The 15,486-nt window shown below is 43.5% G+C and overlaps 1 protein-coding gene and 1 non-coding gene across 2 annotated transcripts; one reads left to right on the forward strand and one right to left on the reverse strand.

The window, feature by feature from the left end:
* Positions 1-6,235: 6,235 nt before the first annotated feature.
* Positions 6,236-6,308, forward strand: TRNAR-ACG. Its single transcript has one exon. It is a non-coding gene; the product is annotated as a tRNA-Arg (tRNA).
* A 960-nt stretch (positions 6,309-7,268) lies between these two features.
* LOC123444421 (GDSL esterase/lipase At4g10955-like) lies at positions 7,269-10,308 on the reverse strand. The gene is made up of 2 exons (XM_045121124.1): positions 9,833-10,308; positions 7,269-8,445 (listed from the first exon to the last, which is right to left on the reverse strand). The coding sequence occupies exons 1-2, from the start codon at positions 10,291-10,293 to the stop codon at positions 7,446-7,448; spliced, it is 1,461 nt and encodes a 486-aa protein (XP_044977059.1). The 5' UTR covers positions 10,294-10,308; the 3' UTR covers positions 7,269-7,445.
* Positions 10,309-15,486: the final 5,178 nt, after the last annotated feature.

Genomic DNA, 15,486 nt, shown 5'->3' on the forward strand with positions numbered 1-15,486 from the left:
TGCTCCCAACAGTCCTTGGCGAGAGTGAAGGGACGCAAGTGAGGAAGATCTTCAGGTGGTACTGTAGACTAGAGAATAAACAATGCGGAGTGATTATATTGATTGTCCGCTTCTTCTCTTGGAGTGAGGTTGCTTGGGTCATGAGGATAGTAGCCTTGCTCGATGATTCTCCACAAATTTGTTGAGCTGTGATTCAAGTGAGACTTAATAGAAAATACCCAGTTAGCAAAATCACCTTTTACAAGCTTAAGAGGAGGACCAACAGGATTAAGACGCGGTGTGGGAACCGGTCCTCCATAGACCATGGGTGGTGGAACAGATGCATAAGTCCCATTCCCATCATTTTCGAGAGGAGGGGAAGGTTGCATACCTTTAGTCGTTTCCTTAGAGGAATTGGCCTCCGAATCTGTGTTGGTGGGTCTAACCACCAATGCCGGTTCGGGAGAACTTTTAATTCCCTCAATTAACTCTTTAAGCATGGTCTTGACCTCGTTCGTCAAGGACGTCTTGAGTGCGGACATAGCCGTATTCAAGTCGTCCCTTGTGACCTAAGTCAAGTCCATGGCCTCGGTTTGCGCACGGGGAACTCCCTCAGCATCTTCCATACTCTTCGGGTGGTAAAACCCTTAATAAAGAGACGTGGCTCTGATACCAATTGAAAGGATCGATATGGTTGACTAGTGGGGGGGTGAATAGGCAACGGCCACTTTTAAATTAATCTTAGCAAGTTAGGGTTAGCAACATAAGGGTTCTCTAAAATGTCAACAAGGAGGTGAACCTATATGATGCTACCAACAAGGATAACTAAGACAAGTAAGAGATAAACAACAACATAAGCATACACAATGTAAAGGTTAGAGATAACCGCAAGTGGAACCAATGAAGACGAGGATGTGTTACCGAAGTTCCTTCCATTTGACAGGAAGTACGTCTCCGTTGGAGCGGTGTGGAGGCACAATGCTTCCCAATAAGCCACTAGGGCCACCGTATTCTCCTCACGCCCTCACACAATGCAAGGTACCGTGATTCCACTATAGGTGCCCTTGAAGGCGGCAACCGAACCTTTACAAAAAAGGTTGGGGCAAACTCCACACAAAGCTTGGAGGCTCCCAACAAGAGCACGAAGCTTCACCACAATGGAATGTGGCTCCGAGGTGACCTCAACCGTCTAGGGTGCTCAAACACCCAAGAGTAACAAGATCCGCAAGGGATTGGTGGGGGGAATCAATTTTCTCTTGGTGGAAGTGTAGATCTAGGCCTTCTCAACTAATCCCTAGAAAATCAACAAGTTTGATTGGCTAGGGAGAGAGATCGGGCACTTTTGAGCTTAGGGAGCAACAATGGAGCTTGGGAGGGTCAAGGGTAGGGTTCTAGAGCAAGAAGAACCCCTTATATAGTGGGGGGGGGATCCAACCGTTTCCCACTCACAGCTCGAGCCTAGCGGTACTACCGCTGGCACTCCAGCGGCACTACCGCTAGCTGCTGTGGTACTACCGCTGGGCCCATGGTAGTGCAGATGCACTACCGGGCCAACCACCGCCAAGAAAGTCTTCGCAAAAAGTCCGACGAAGTAGAACCGCTAGGAAGGCGGTACTAAGTCCCTGGAGCGGTACTACCGCTAACCAGGGGCGGTACTACCGCCAGCACAGCGGTACTACCGCCAGCACTAGCGGTACTACCGCTAGGGCTAGCAGTACTACCGCCATCCTTAGCGGTACTACCGCTGAGAGACCTTTTTGCTTAGAGGAGATAAACCAGAGGGGGGAACCACTCCAAAGTTGCAGGGAAAGGGAAAGGAGATAAAGTGTGTGCGTGCAAAATTGATTCCACCCAAACCTTTCCACTACGGGTCCCGTCTTAATAGTACGGCGTTCCTATGACTCAAAGAAAGAGAATCGTAGAGGACACTGTGCTTCTGTTCCATGGAGGGGGTCGAGTCGTCTTGTGCCGTTGACATGTGTTATGTGAAATCTTAATGCACACGATTAGTCCTTTGCGGTACTGTCATCAATCACCAAAATTACTTAGGCATAAATATGCCCTAACAGGAGCAACAATGGAGCTTGGGGAGGTAAGAGGTAACCTTCTCAGGGAAGAAGGCACCTTTATATAGTGGGGGAACAATCCAACCGTTACCCCGCACTTACTACACTAGTCAAGCGGTACTACCGCTGCTAGGAGCGATACTACCGCACGACAGCTCACCAATCACGGTAGTAAGAAAATACTACCGTGCCTACCACTGCCGAGGCAAAAGGATGCGCAAAAAGTCCGACGGAGCGGTAGTAAAAAACTACTACCGCCCAGAGAGCGGTACTTCCACCCACAGAGCGGTAGTAAAAAACTACTACCGCCCCGAGGGCGGTACTACTGTTGTGCTAGCGGTACTACCGGTTGGCCTTTTGCAGATACAAGGAAAACATGGTTGGAGCTCCATTTGAAGCAAAGGAAAGGTGGAGCAATAGAAATGTGTACGTGTTGATTCCACCCAAACCTTTTCGACGCGGACCCCCTATTAATAGTATGACTTTCCTACGACTCAAATCCACCAAAGAGAAACGTAGAAAGCAACCGTCTTTTGAAAGACTCCGAGGGGCACCGAATCGTCTTGTGCCTAGTCATGAATTATCTAGAAATGCTCAATGCACACGATTAGTCCGCACACGCAATCATCAATCACCAAAACCACTTAAGGAGAAATATGCCCTAACAGCTACTAACTTAGCAGATGGAACTACCAATACTAATATTGGCCTTGACACTTGTCTATAGCTAAATAATGGTATCACGTGTGTCTTCATTTTAAGAATATATATGTAAGATCAGTTTCGTGCTATTTTGAATAAATAAATTGACAATGTTCCTCAATTAAAGTTCAACATAAGGCCTTTAGTTAAAGTTGGTCTAGGTTCTTGTTTTATGCTCTTTTTATTTGGAAAAGCACAAAAGCTTTGAGTGAGTTTGCTAAAGAACTCTAAGCTAATTAAGTTTAGACATAAAGTCACCATTGCAAGGAAAAAATGGACAAACATAGAGGTGCTATGCTCAAAAGGTTTCTTTTGCAAACTTAGCCGCTCACAATGGTTAGCCAACAACAAACAAAAAAGATAATATAATCATAAAATTTTATGCTAAAACGAAGCTCGTTGCATGAAAATTTGTATCATAAATCATGTTTAGTACCCAAGAAACTTTATACAGTATTCCAAATAAACTCTTAGAGAATAATCAAATGGCGAGGTGAACAAGATCTCTAGATTCTACCAAGAATTCAATGTATTATGGTATGTGAATCATCTAATGCACACACCCCAGTGCTCCTTTTATGAAAAAAAACTCATTGTTTTCTAGTTTTGGGGGAGGCCTTTGACCTAGAATATTTCACCTAGAAGGATGGCATATATTCATAAAATTCTTAATAGATTAAATGCAATTGGGAAAAGTTAATGTTAGCAAGATAAATGTAGGTCTCAGTTCGGGAGAAAGATGTAGTAATAAGCACAAAGATGGATCTACATGACAAGTAATATTTTTCTTGAATTATATGTAGAAATAGTACACGCACATGAAAAAAATAGTTTTGTCATGCAATTTTAAGAAAGCTATTACATGTTTATTGCATTGTTGACTATAATATTTTTTTTAAAGGTGCCCCACATGCTTATTGGACTTCTGAATAATCTATTTGAAAAAATATAGAAACCTATAAAGCGTGCTTAGTGAAATATTTGAATCTCACGCATATAGAAATCCACTACTGTTGCCTAAGTTGACCAACTACATCCTTATCTTATTAGGCAAAATCAGGGGCCAAAGAACCATCTCTTCCTTATACATAACCTGTAGAACCCCATTACTACATAAGTTGATCAACTACATCCTTGTCTAATATATACACGATAAATCATAAATCAGTGGACCATATGTTTTCGATGTTGTGCCTCCTTTTGTGTTGTATGTTTGATCATTAGCATTTATTTTCATCATCATGCTAGTAGTCACGTTCTGAAATATCCAACTATGGTACTCCTCCACCTACATCTTAATATTATGGCTCGGCTATAAAGTTAACAAAATCCTAACATATTTGCTATGCTATATTACAAATTTACAATACCAACTTTTACCTCCGAGAGTCTCATAATTTGCATGAAATTCTTGATGATGCAGTTGTCAAGGAATGCTTCCACATGACTTGCACGACAATAATACATGTCACATATTACCGCCAACTCAAGAGTTCAATGAAGGGCAAAACTTTGAATATCTAAAAAACTATGAAAATAACATACAGATATTTAGTTCGCACGCCACACCGTTTAGCTGCTAATGTTTGATGTTAAGTACTCCCTTCATTCGAAATTACTTCCTGCTCAAATGACATCCATTTGAGCGACAAGTAATTCCAAACGAAGGAAATAATCAGTTCTCCATCCAATTCAATTCAAAAAAACCTCACAAAAACCTTATTTACCTTCTGATGAGGTGAGACTTGAGACTTGAGAGAGCCACAAGCTCCTTACCACAGAAGAGCATGTTGTGTGAATCTGCGCAACAATCCCACGAACGAGATTAGTTGCTTGTATTTGGAACACCCCATCTAATCTCTAAAAACATTTACTGCTGAAAAGCACATTCCAACGCCTCTTCATAGCCGCATTATTCATCTCCCGTATCATTAATTAGCAGAATTTTCCTCTTTGCTAAAGAAAAAGTGCAGCCTCTCGTGCGAGTGTAGTGTCAGACCTGCGCAAGGACACAGAAGCCACATACCTTTAGATCAAAAGGCTCAACGTGTGAAAAGATTCGAAGGTGTTTCCAGTATCGGTGCACCTTTGTGGTCGTCAAACACGAATGGGCGTGCCAGGAAGTGGAGCAAATCAAACCCCAATCCGTCAATGTCGCGGTACCCTACAAGCAGGCAGTCCGGCACATGCGTTCGTGCGTCCTCCATCTCCCCGCCGCGGTCGAGCATTGCCAGATTCAACAAATCCCACAACGGCTTTGACTCCATGAGGTACATGCCCCTCTTCCCATGACGAGCGCCACATGTCCGTCCTCGAGATCCATCCTCTTGATCCCGCCACTCGTCGCACATTCCGTCACCGCTGGATCACAACCAAGAAAAAGACAGCAAAATAAGGTGCGACAAGGATAAGTATGTCACAACTACAGCGTATAAGATTCTCCATGTCAAAAGATGACCTATGAGACGGTGAACCTCAACTCCGAAGCCAATCCTACCCGCCTCTCACCAATGTCCACCGACCATCGACGTGTGCAAGAGAGATCCAGGGTTTTTTCTTGCGGGAATATCCCACTTCTACCAAGTGCAACCCCTCGACGTGACCACCCTCGGTGTCGTCGCCTCTAATTCCTAGGGGCACGAAGCTGAGGACCCTAGGTAGAGGCCGTAAGAGGAGAGGTGTGGTGGAAGAAAACCCGGGGGAGCTACGGAAGGGAGGAGGGGTGAAGGGACCACGGTCTTTAGGGAAGGAAAGCGAGAATTGAGGAAGGATATTTTGAAGTTATTGAGAGGATCGCGCGAGAAGATTTTCTGGGCCACGTACATGTGTGCGAGAGGGAGCGAATGGGGGAGAGGCGACGAACGAACGACATACCACCCGACAATCACCACCGCAGACTCCTCCTATAGGAGTAGAGACTAAGGTGCTACAGATGCAAGGTTTGTTGTCCTTAATTCATATGATGATGTCGCAATACTCCATGGTTACCATTTCACACGAGTCCACCTCATGATCTCATGGGCACGAGAACACGCTCTGTTGGATGTCTTTGACCGTGGAATGAATGTATCAGACAAATATTTGTTGTTGGTAGGTGCTTGTTAGCTCCAAAAGACACATTGCCCCATGTAGTACTTTCGACGCATATTTTTTAATAAGGCAGCTCTCTGATCGCGTTTTTCATTTGAAAACCCCAACGCGGGTCATCCTCATATGTTTTTTTCATTTGTCCTTTCTAGTAAATGAATCCCATTATAAAAGAGAGGTAAATTCTACTACCTTTGTTTTTAGACTCTCAAAACATCTTGGGTGTACTTTTTTTAAAGGGAGAGGTAACTTCTCCTTTTTAAAGGGGAGAGGTAATTTCTGCTTTTCTTAGTGGGAGAGGTAAATTTTACTTAAGCCCTAGCAAGAAAAAGTAATGGAAGGAAATAGGGAGCGAATCAGTCTGTGAATGGATAAGCTAATGAATAAATTCTCACACAAAAGACTCCGTGGCCCAATGGATAAGGCGCTGGTCTACGAAACCAGAGATTCTGGGTTCGATCCCCAGCGGAGTCGTGTTTCCATTTTTTTGCTGTAATTATTTTTAAATCCCATTAAAAAAGGGGGCAGGTATATTCTACCCATTTTTTTGCGAAGGGCAGGTAAAATCTGCTTAACAAAAAACAATAAATCAGTCATATCTTTACCTAATAATAAAGAGGCTATCGCTTCCGTCGAAAAACCCACCGATGTGATTTTATAAAAAAAACCTTACTGTTTATGACATTAAACTCGTAGTATATATTAAATGTTTTTTAAAAATACTCATATCTTTTAAACCGTAACTCTAAATTTGACATATTATATATAGAATTTGATTAGAAAAATATGTAGAAATTAAATATGATATTATTTTATCTGTTAAACGTTTAATAAAAATAATATCTAGGGTGCAATCTTAATAAATAAATCGTTATTCGTCTTTCTTTCATACCGGTACTCATCCGGGTTGGGGATGAACACGTCAACAAAATCAGGATTAGAGATGAAACTGAAGGTCACTTGACTGATTCTTTATACATATTAAATCTACATGCAAGCCGTGTTAAAATAGAAGACCTGTGAAATTTTGAACTGCATTTTTGTAGGATAAGATCATCTTTATTTGTGTCGTAACTACAAATTCTCAGATTATAGATCATTTTTTATAAATTAAGAGCGTGTGGTATTTTTTCTCCCGTTGCAATGCATGGGCCCTTTTGCTAGTATTACTAAACAGGGGACTGTACTTATGCATATGTTCTTTGTCAGCTACCTGCAAAATTTAGCGTTTTGGGGCCTTGCTCTCTGTACACTTGTCATGCTACTTGGTACAGAGTAAAAGTTACTCACTCCAAGCCAGCTGAACTAAAACCACGACACTTATTAATTTATTATGGATTGGAGTGAGTAAAAAACTTGGGTTTTCCCGGGGCGGAGCATGCAAACATGGATATTATCCTGACAACAGATCACTAATAGTAACAATCTTAAGTATTACCTAGAAAATTACTTGAATGAAATAATTATTAGCCCACAGTATTCTTACATATCCGTTCGATCACCTATACGAATAATCCGACCATGGCCATAATGAAACATGTCGAGGGGTTCAGTTGAGGTATAAACCGATTAGAAAGAGCATTTCTAACTACCCTTGAAACAGCCATCTCCCTATGACTTTGCAGGAGGTGGTACTGCTGTGGATGAGTACAGAGACTTCAGCTGCCTATGTATAAGCTTGCTGTCAGACACGGCCAGCAGCTCCATCCCATCCGACCACCATTGCTCCAGCCCGTGCGCCTCCATGAATTTCTGCGGGCCTTTCGACGATGTGACGAAGAGCTTCGCGACCACGTCGCCGGCAATCTCGCTCGCCTTGCGATGCTGCTGCTGCTCATCCGGGCCGCCGTCGGGTCCGGAGGAAGAGGAAGAGGGGGCATTGTAGTGGCAGCAGATGTAGTCACTGTTGTTCACATACAAGTGTGGCACCCATTTCTTATCCGCGCGCAGTTTCTTCTTGATGCTGCCCTCCTCTTTTGCACTGTCAAGCGCTGCTTCTTCCTTCAATGGCAGACTTCCCTTCACTTTCTGCCACAAGTGGCTGGCCTTCTCGCTCATGCTTCTTAGGCTCATGGCAAGTGAAACAGAAGGCGGGTTGAACAGATGGCAGTCCACGAAGATTCCTTGCTTGGCAAGATCTTTGCATACCTGGAGGGCGAAACCAGCTCCCAACGAGTGCCCCGCCACGCAAACATTCGCGCTCCCAAACCTCTCAACTGCAGCCTTCAGTGCTTCTAAAGCGCCAACGTATCTCACCGAACCCTTCAAGCTCTCCCAAACCAGGAAACGCAGATCGTCTTGTAGGTCTCTCTTGATTGTAGGTTTCTGCAGCAATGTTCCCCGGAGAGCTAATACGGCCCTCGGCGCGCCACTTGGTCTTAGGAGGATAAGATCAGACAAAGCAGAAGACCGGTCCCACTCAAGGACGGCGCCGTATATGGAGCCATCTCTCTCATCAACTAGTGTCTGTGTGACCTTGTACTTGAAGGGCTTCCACCATTTTGGAGCAAGGCCATCCTCCTCTCCTTTCTCATCTTGCCTGTCTATTTCAAGAAGGTAGACTGCCTGAATGAAGCATGCCATTACCATCCTTTTGTAATTTGGATCCTTCCTGCAAATCAGACATTAGAAGAAGATGTTAAAGTAAAGTTGGCGTTTCAGAGTCAAGAACCTCATTTGTTGAAGTATAACAGTTAACTAAAATTACGAGAAAAGGAGCATAAATCCTGTTTGAAATGGACACATCCACATCGGTATCAGGCATTCAGGTTTAGCTATAAGTTACAGTTTTGCAATGATGATGTGGCTTCTATTCCCTACAGGCTTCAGATTTGTTCATATTTGATATAGTTTGCCCCAAAAAGTTCTGCAAGCTGGTGTTCCCTCCATGCCAACATACTCTTGGCAGGAAATTGAGATGAGAATTTACGTTGCTTATAATTTTACATGATTATGACACCCCTCCTGTCCCCTGTTTTTTAAGTTCATAATCCAGAATAGTCCATTTGTATGGCCATTCCCCTCATTTATTTGTATTATCGATAGCGACAATATTACCAACAGGAATCACATGATGCAAACTTCTCCCATTTTATTGAGCTGTTTTACCTTGCATTTACATACTAAGATCAGGCTCATCAGAGTTAACCAGAAAACTTATTTATTTATTTATTAGCGACGAAGCAAGCTTAAGTTGAAGCAAAGCCTTCAAGCTTCCTGAATTGACATGAAACCAGACCATACAGCTACACAAACAAAGCGGTGTACTCGTTTATAGTCTGCGCAGGGGGGGGGGGGGGGGGGGGGGGGGCGCACAGGTTAAAGGAAACTTAACTGGTTGAATTGATTCTTTCTAATTTGTACTCAAAGGACGAAACAGGGTCCCTAAGGAAAGGTAGGAGGAGCATGTGCACGTCCGTAGCCCACGAAACAGAAAACAAAATGGAGGGCAATCCTTTGTTTCTAGTCATGTCATAACCTATGCTTGGAGGAAAGGTAGAGCAGCCTAATTTGTAGTACAACACGCCACGGGGTACTGCAAACAATAATTACTCCCGAGAAACAAGTAAAACTTGCTCCCATAATTTATAATCAACCAAAGCCAGAGGAAAAGTAGAGCAGCCTAATTTGTAGTACAACACACCACGGGGTACTGCAAACAATAATTACTCCCGAGAAACAAGTAAAACTTGCTCCCATAATTTATAATCAACCAAAGCCAGCAGATTTCAACTCGATCAATAAACTCCCCATATTTCAGTTCCCAGGATGAGCATTGCAATTTCGCAATCGGACGGCACTTTCTGCTAAACTACTAATTCCTTTCCCCGTCTGAACAACAGACCAAGGCCTCGTTCTGGAGATCGGCAGACCCTGCGGGCTCATCGAATCCACAGCACATGCGAAACCCATATACCAGACCCGATAATCCAAACCCCATAGCACAAGGAAACCGCAAGATATATATGGAAATAAAGGGCGAGAGCGAATTTTTTTACCAACTCGATCTGATGATCTCCCTCCAGTTGGGCGGCGGCAGGTTGCGCGGGCCGGAGACGTGGAAGGCGTAGGGGTGCCCCTCGACCTCCGCGTCCGCCGGGGCCACCACCACGGCGTCGCCGCCGCACCGTCCCCCGACCTCCCCCACCACCATCACCACATCCTCCTCCTCCTCCTCCTCCCCCTTAACCGCCTCCGGATCCGCCTCCCCTGCCACCGCGGGCGCGGGCGGCACCAAGTCCATCGCCATGGCGGGCCAGACGAAACCTCCCTGCCGCTCCGGTCGGCGCGCGGGGGCAAGCGTGGAGCGCGTGAGCACGGGGGTGGACGAGAATGTCGTCGAGGGGTAGGGGCGGGGGTTCGTGGGGACCGGGAGGTGTGGGAGCGTCGCCTTCCTGGTGGCGTGGGAGAAGAGGTATATCTGCTGGGATCTCGGCGGGGGGCAGCGCCCAACGGTCATGTTTGGAAGGGGAGCAGCAACTGGGGGGTTTAATGATGGGGGCGTGGCTTGGCCAAGTGGGGAAACGAGTATGCCTTCCTTGCTCGCCTTCTTCCTCCTTGGCCCTTGCGGAGGAGAGTTCGGGTGGGATTTACTTTTATTTTTTTATTATCCAGATTTTAGTTTTTCTTTTAAGAACACATTCCGTGTGTGATTTTTCTCTCTCAAGGGGAATCATTGACACTTTATTCATTGTTCAAGGCCCGTCAGATGCAATTTTTAAGCTAATCTTTATCTTTACCTACTAATAAAGCAAATAATGTTTATGTTGTACGTCATAAACATTATTCCTAAAGTTGTTTAAAATTACCCACTATGTCACCCATAAGTCAAAAGGAAACGCTTCGTTGTTTATCACAAATCGCTCCGTCATGTATTGGTTTATAAGATGTTGAACCACACTTTAGCAACTAAGCTGTCCTAGCATACTCGCTCGAGGGCGCTCCTTCTTCCTTGCGAAGCCCGGGTTCGAATATTGTCCTAGCATTTTTTTTCTTTTTTTTACCTTTTCTTCTTTTCTTCTATCAGGCTGATTCAAATTGAGCAATTTTCGTTTTTTTCCTTTTTTGTTTACCTTTTCTTTTTTTCTTCTATCAGACTGATTCAAATCAAAGCGATTTTTTTTAATTGTTTTTCCATTTTTGTTTATCTTTTTTTTTCTATCAGGCTAATTCAAATCAAGCGATAGGAATTAGGAGAAGATGAAATGGACTATTTGTACAAAAGGCCAACTATCTATGATTGGTTGTCAGATTATATACCACTAACTAGACCGCGAACAATTATTTTTTTGCCCCAATTGCCTCTGGATTAGGCCCAGTTCTTTTGGCAGAATCTGGGGATTCTCCCAGAATCTGACCCCTCCCCAGCTTCTTCCAGAATCTTGGAGCCTCATTTATTTTACAATCCTATCTAGTTAGGGTCTAATTAGCTAGGATTGTAAAACAAATGGGGGTCACAGATTCTGGGAGAAGCTGGGGAGGGGTCGGATTCTGGAAGAATCCTCAGATTCTGGCAAAAGAACTGGGCCTTAGTTTATCTTGATTTCTTTCACTCATGTACGATAGTATGCACGCGAGAAAAGCGGCTCCCGGCGTACGCAACATCAGCCAGATATGCATACAAAGTGGTTGCTGGATTTTGAATATATTTTATGCTCCCATGCGGCATTTGGCCAGTGGAAAACTTGAATTGCACTTTTGTAGGGTAAGTTCATCTTTGTTTGTGTCGTAACTAAAAATTCTCAGATTATATATTATTTTTTATAAATTAAGAGCGTGTACATTTTTTTCTTGTGTTGCAACGCACGGACCCTTTTGCTAGTACACTTAGAAAACACCTGAAGCAAAGTTTTAAAAAAAGATGTCAAGCAACTCTCCCTAGCTAAGATGTATGCAATGCTCCGCCGAATTTTTATTTTAATTTAAGGGGACTGCTACGCGTTGGTCGGTGGATCTTTTTAAAAGATCCACCACCTCGTGCGACGTTGGATCTAGCAGGATGAACATTATTTCTACTTTGCAACAAATGCCTTGTTTCAGAAACATTTATGATAGAGATTGTATTGCAGAATTTTTATGCAACATAGGTTGTGTTGCGGAATTTTTTTGAAACACTGCTTGTGTTGCGAATATATATTTTTGCAACATGGGTGTTGCTTCGGAAAAAAATTTGCAACACACACAATGTTGCAAAAAATATTTGCTGTTTTTTTTGCTTTTTATTTTCCGCAACACAAGTGTTGTTGCGATGGGCAATTTTGCAACACACAAAATGTTGCAGAAAGAGAGACGTAAAGACATGCATACGTGGGTCGCAAAAAGGAAGTGGCGGATTGCTTGTGTGCGATCCGTCGGTTGAAGATAAGCATTTTCCATAATTTAATTGACTGACAATGTATCTATCCTTTGATTAATAAAATAAGCTTTTCCGTCAAAAAAAGACATATAGGACTTTGTCGCACTCAAGCAACACTAAAACTTACAAAAGAACCAATCACGCCTTTTATTTCCTTGACCAATTGCCCATTCGACAAGAAGTTCTCATGCTCATTTAGTAGTTTACTCATTGCCACATGTGAATTGGTCTCGAGAATAATTCTGTGAACATTAAGTTCATTAGCCCATTGAGGATCCCTCCAGCAGGCCAAAAGCTCACTCACTTCAGCGTCATTAGTGGAAGGAAAAAATGACAGCATCCCCCCAAGAATTCACCATGGTTGCCCCTAAGGATAGCTCCTCCCCCTCGGGGACCTTTCATCTTTGACAAAGCTCAATTGATATTTGCTTTAACCCACCCCTCTTCCGGCTTCTTCCACCGTTCGTGCGTCACCACCTTCATGTGGCGAACGACAATCTCGTGGATGGTCTTCCATTCATCAGGTAGGTACAAGACTCGATCGTGAATGCTTATAGGGTCCTCGATCCATTTTAACTCTTTTTGCAGCGTTGTGAGCCAACCACAATTTGTACCATCCCCTAAGAACCATTTTCCTTTTCTTTTGAACCTTTTCTATGTGAGATTGCGGGTGGCCACGAGGTGAACCTGGCGAACGTACTTCAGGCATTTTCATTTGTTCCCCTAGTCTTCGGAGACAACTGATCTCGCACCAGAGGACTAGAGAATCGTAGATCTTCGTTCACAATGCACTCTAAATTTTCACGATGCTAGATTTTTGTGTCCATGGTGGTGACTTTTCAACAGTGAAAATTGTGTTGCACATGTGAATAAAGGTATCACGACTTTATCCCCTTTCTTGTGTTGTCGTTGTGGCCAACGTGTTTGACATTGGGGAGCATCCATTGTTTTGGTTCAACAGATAGTCTGTTCTCGATAGGTGTTATCGAGTTCGATTTGATCAATAATCATCTTGCCTTGATTTTTTGTGCACGCAAACTTCTTCCGCGACGGTACGACGATGAAACAGTGGCATGACAGTCTGTCTTGCAAGCGGCAAGTCTCAATCACAATGTGTTCAACAATCAGGAGCCCCCTCTCTGACGGTGTGAGCGACTCAATGGCTCTTCAAAACCTTTAAGGTTAGTTGAGCTTGTACATTTTCGACAAAGGGTAGATTTTATTGGCTCAAATGAAGCATCGGGGGGATACAACATGGACATGCACCCAATCTCTGCATAACTAGGATGCACATACCCAACCCAACACACATATGAGAAAACACACCAACAACTAGCAAGGTCATAAGACTAAAGCTATGTGTAGGTGTGAAAAAAGAAAAAAAAAGAAAAAAAAAGAGTCCCAAAGCGATCAACTCAGCGGTCGACAAACTACAGTTGAGACCATATCCACACCAACCATTTGACATCACATGAAGGACGAGGATCTTCAACAACAACACATTCAGGAAGGAAGCTACACTCAAGCGTCACCGTCGCGGGATCCAACCACAAAGGCCAAAATCAAAGTTTTCATGATGAGGAAATAGTCTGAACATATCCAAGCAATGCCTCCAACAAGGTAACGACATAAAAAAACATCGCCATTGCTAGGTATGACCACTCAGATCTGACCTAGGCTTTCGCCCGGAAGCTTGAGACGAGGTGCTCGCAGAACCATCATCAAAGCCACGCATGTGTTGTCGGCACCATATTTTCACAATCCCAACAACTATAGTTTGACCTCCGCCACTCCAAAAAACACCCTTATGCATCAAGTCATTGTCCATAGTTTGTAACACGCCGCATAAAGAATCCACCGGATCAAGAGATAAAACCTCCCGTAGCCTTTTCGATAACCTCATTGTGTTGTGGATCCATAGGAAGTCACTCCAGAACATTCATCGGTCATCACAATTTGGCCAATCCGATCTATATCACCACCACCAATCAAGAATCGCACCATCAACGACCCGCATTGCACACGCAGAAGGCCAGCTCATCGCCGCAACCCGAGATGTTCAAAGACCTTCGTGGTCGTAGCGGTGTCGTTAAAGATTGTTAGGGCATATTTCTCCATATGTAGTTTTGTTTATTGATGACAATCTTTGTGGACTAATGGTTGTCTTAAGTTATATTCGAAGGATTTGTCCATAGGCACTTCTTGAAGTCCATCTATTGGTTTCAAGGAGTTTATATAATGACCAAGGTGGTATTAAAGGTATTATCCAAAGAATGATCATAAAGACACAAGGTTGATCAAAACTAAGACAAAGAGTAAATCAAGTTGATCAACACAAAAAAACATACAAGATGTACCGAGAGGGATCAAGTGATCCCATAGTATGGTGTGTTTCCATGGGCTTGCGTCAAGAGGAAGATCTCATTCAACACATCAAGGATGACATCAAATGATGATCATCATCAAGATTGCGGTGTGCAAGTTCAAATGAAGCATCACAAAGATATCAACTTGAAGCTTGTCGTCCGTTGTGGTGGCAATGAACTTGTAAAGATGTGCTGAAGAGTGGCTCACCCATAGTGAGTATGGGGGAGCAATCAAATAGTCCTCATCAAGCCAACACAATCAAAAAAGGTGGTCCATCTTGAGGAAGTCAAGATCGTCATCATCTAGATCAAGTGTACTATGTGCAAGGTACAGGTTCGCCCTTGATAGGTTTTTCTATTTAGGATAGATTGTCGTACTATCAAGGGGGATTTGTCAAGTGAGTATCTTGATCGTATCGTTCGTTGAGAGCTCAAACCATTTACATCCTTGCATCATATTTCTTGGTTCTTGTTTGGCGTTTCTCTTCATGAGTTTTAGAGCTTATGGTCATCTTTATGACAAGCTAGAGTTCATTGAAAACGGAGTTCATGTGTATCTTCTATGATGTTTTCGATGTTGGAGTTTCTGTCGGTTCTTCATTCATAGAGGTTTCACATATCTATGTCATTGTCTTTTTCATAATTGCATGTTCTTAAGATAACCACTCACTATTTTGATAGTACTTGTCGTGTGCTATCCAACAAGCTTGAGTTTGCTCAATTCGAAGCTCATATGTGAAAGTTATGGCATTTCTGGGCAGGTTTTCTCTCTCAAGTGGAAGTACCGCTGGGCTGAGGTAGTACCGTTGGGGCTGAGCGGTAGTACCACTATGGCGGTACTGCCGCCCTCCCCTGTCGGCCTCTCTTCCGCTTATAATTTCTCTCTTGCTTCATCGGTGCGTTTTTTCCACTTTGAGCGGAAGTATCGCTT

Source organism: Hordeum vulgare, chromosome 3H, assembly GCF_904849725.1.
Source record: "Hordeum vulgare subsp. vulgare chromosome 3H, MorexV3_pseudomolecules_assembly, whole genome shotgun sequence".
Lineage (NCBI taxonomy): Eukaryota > Viridiplantae > Streptophyta > Magnoliopsida > Poales > Poaceae > Hordeum > Hordeum vulgare.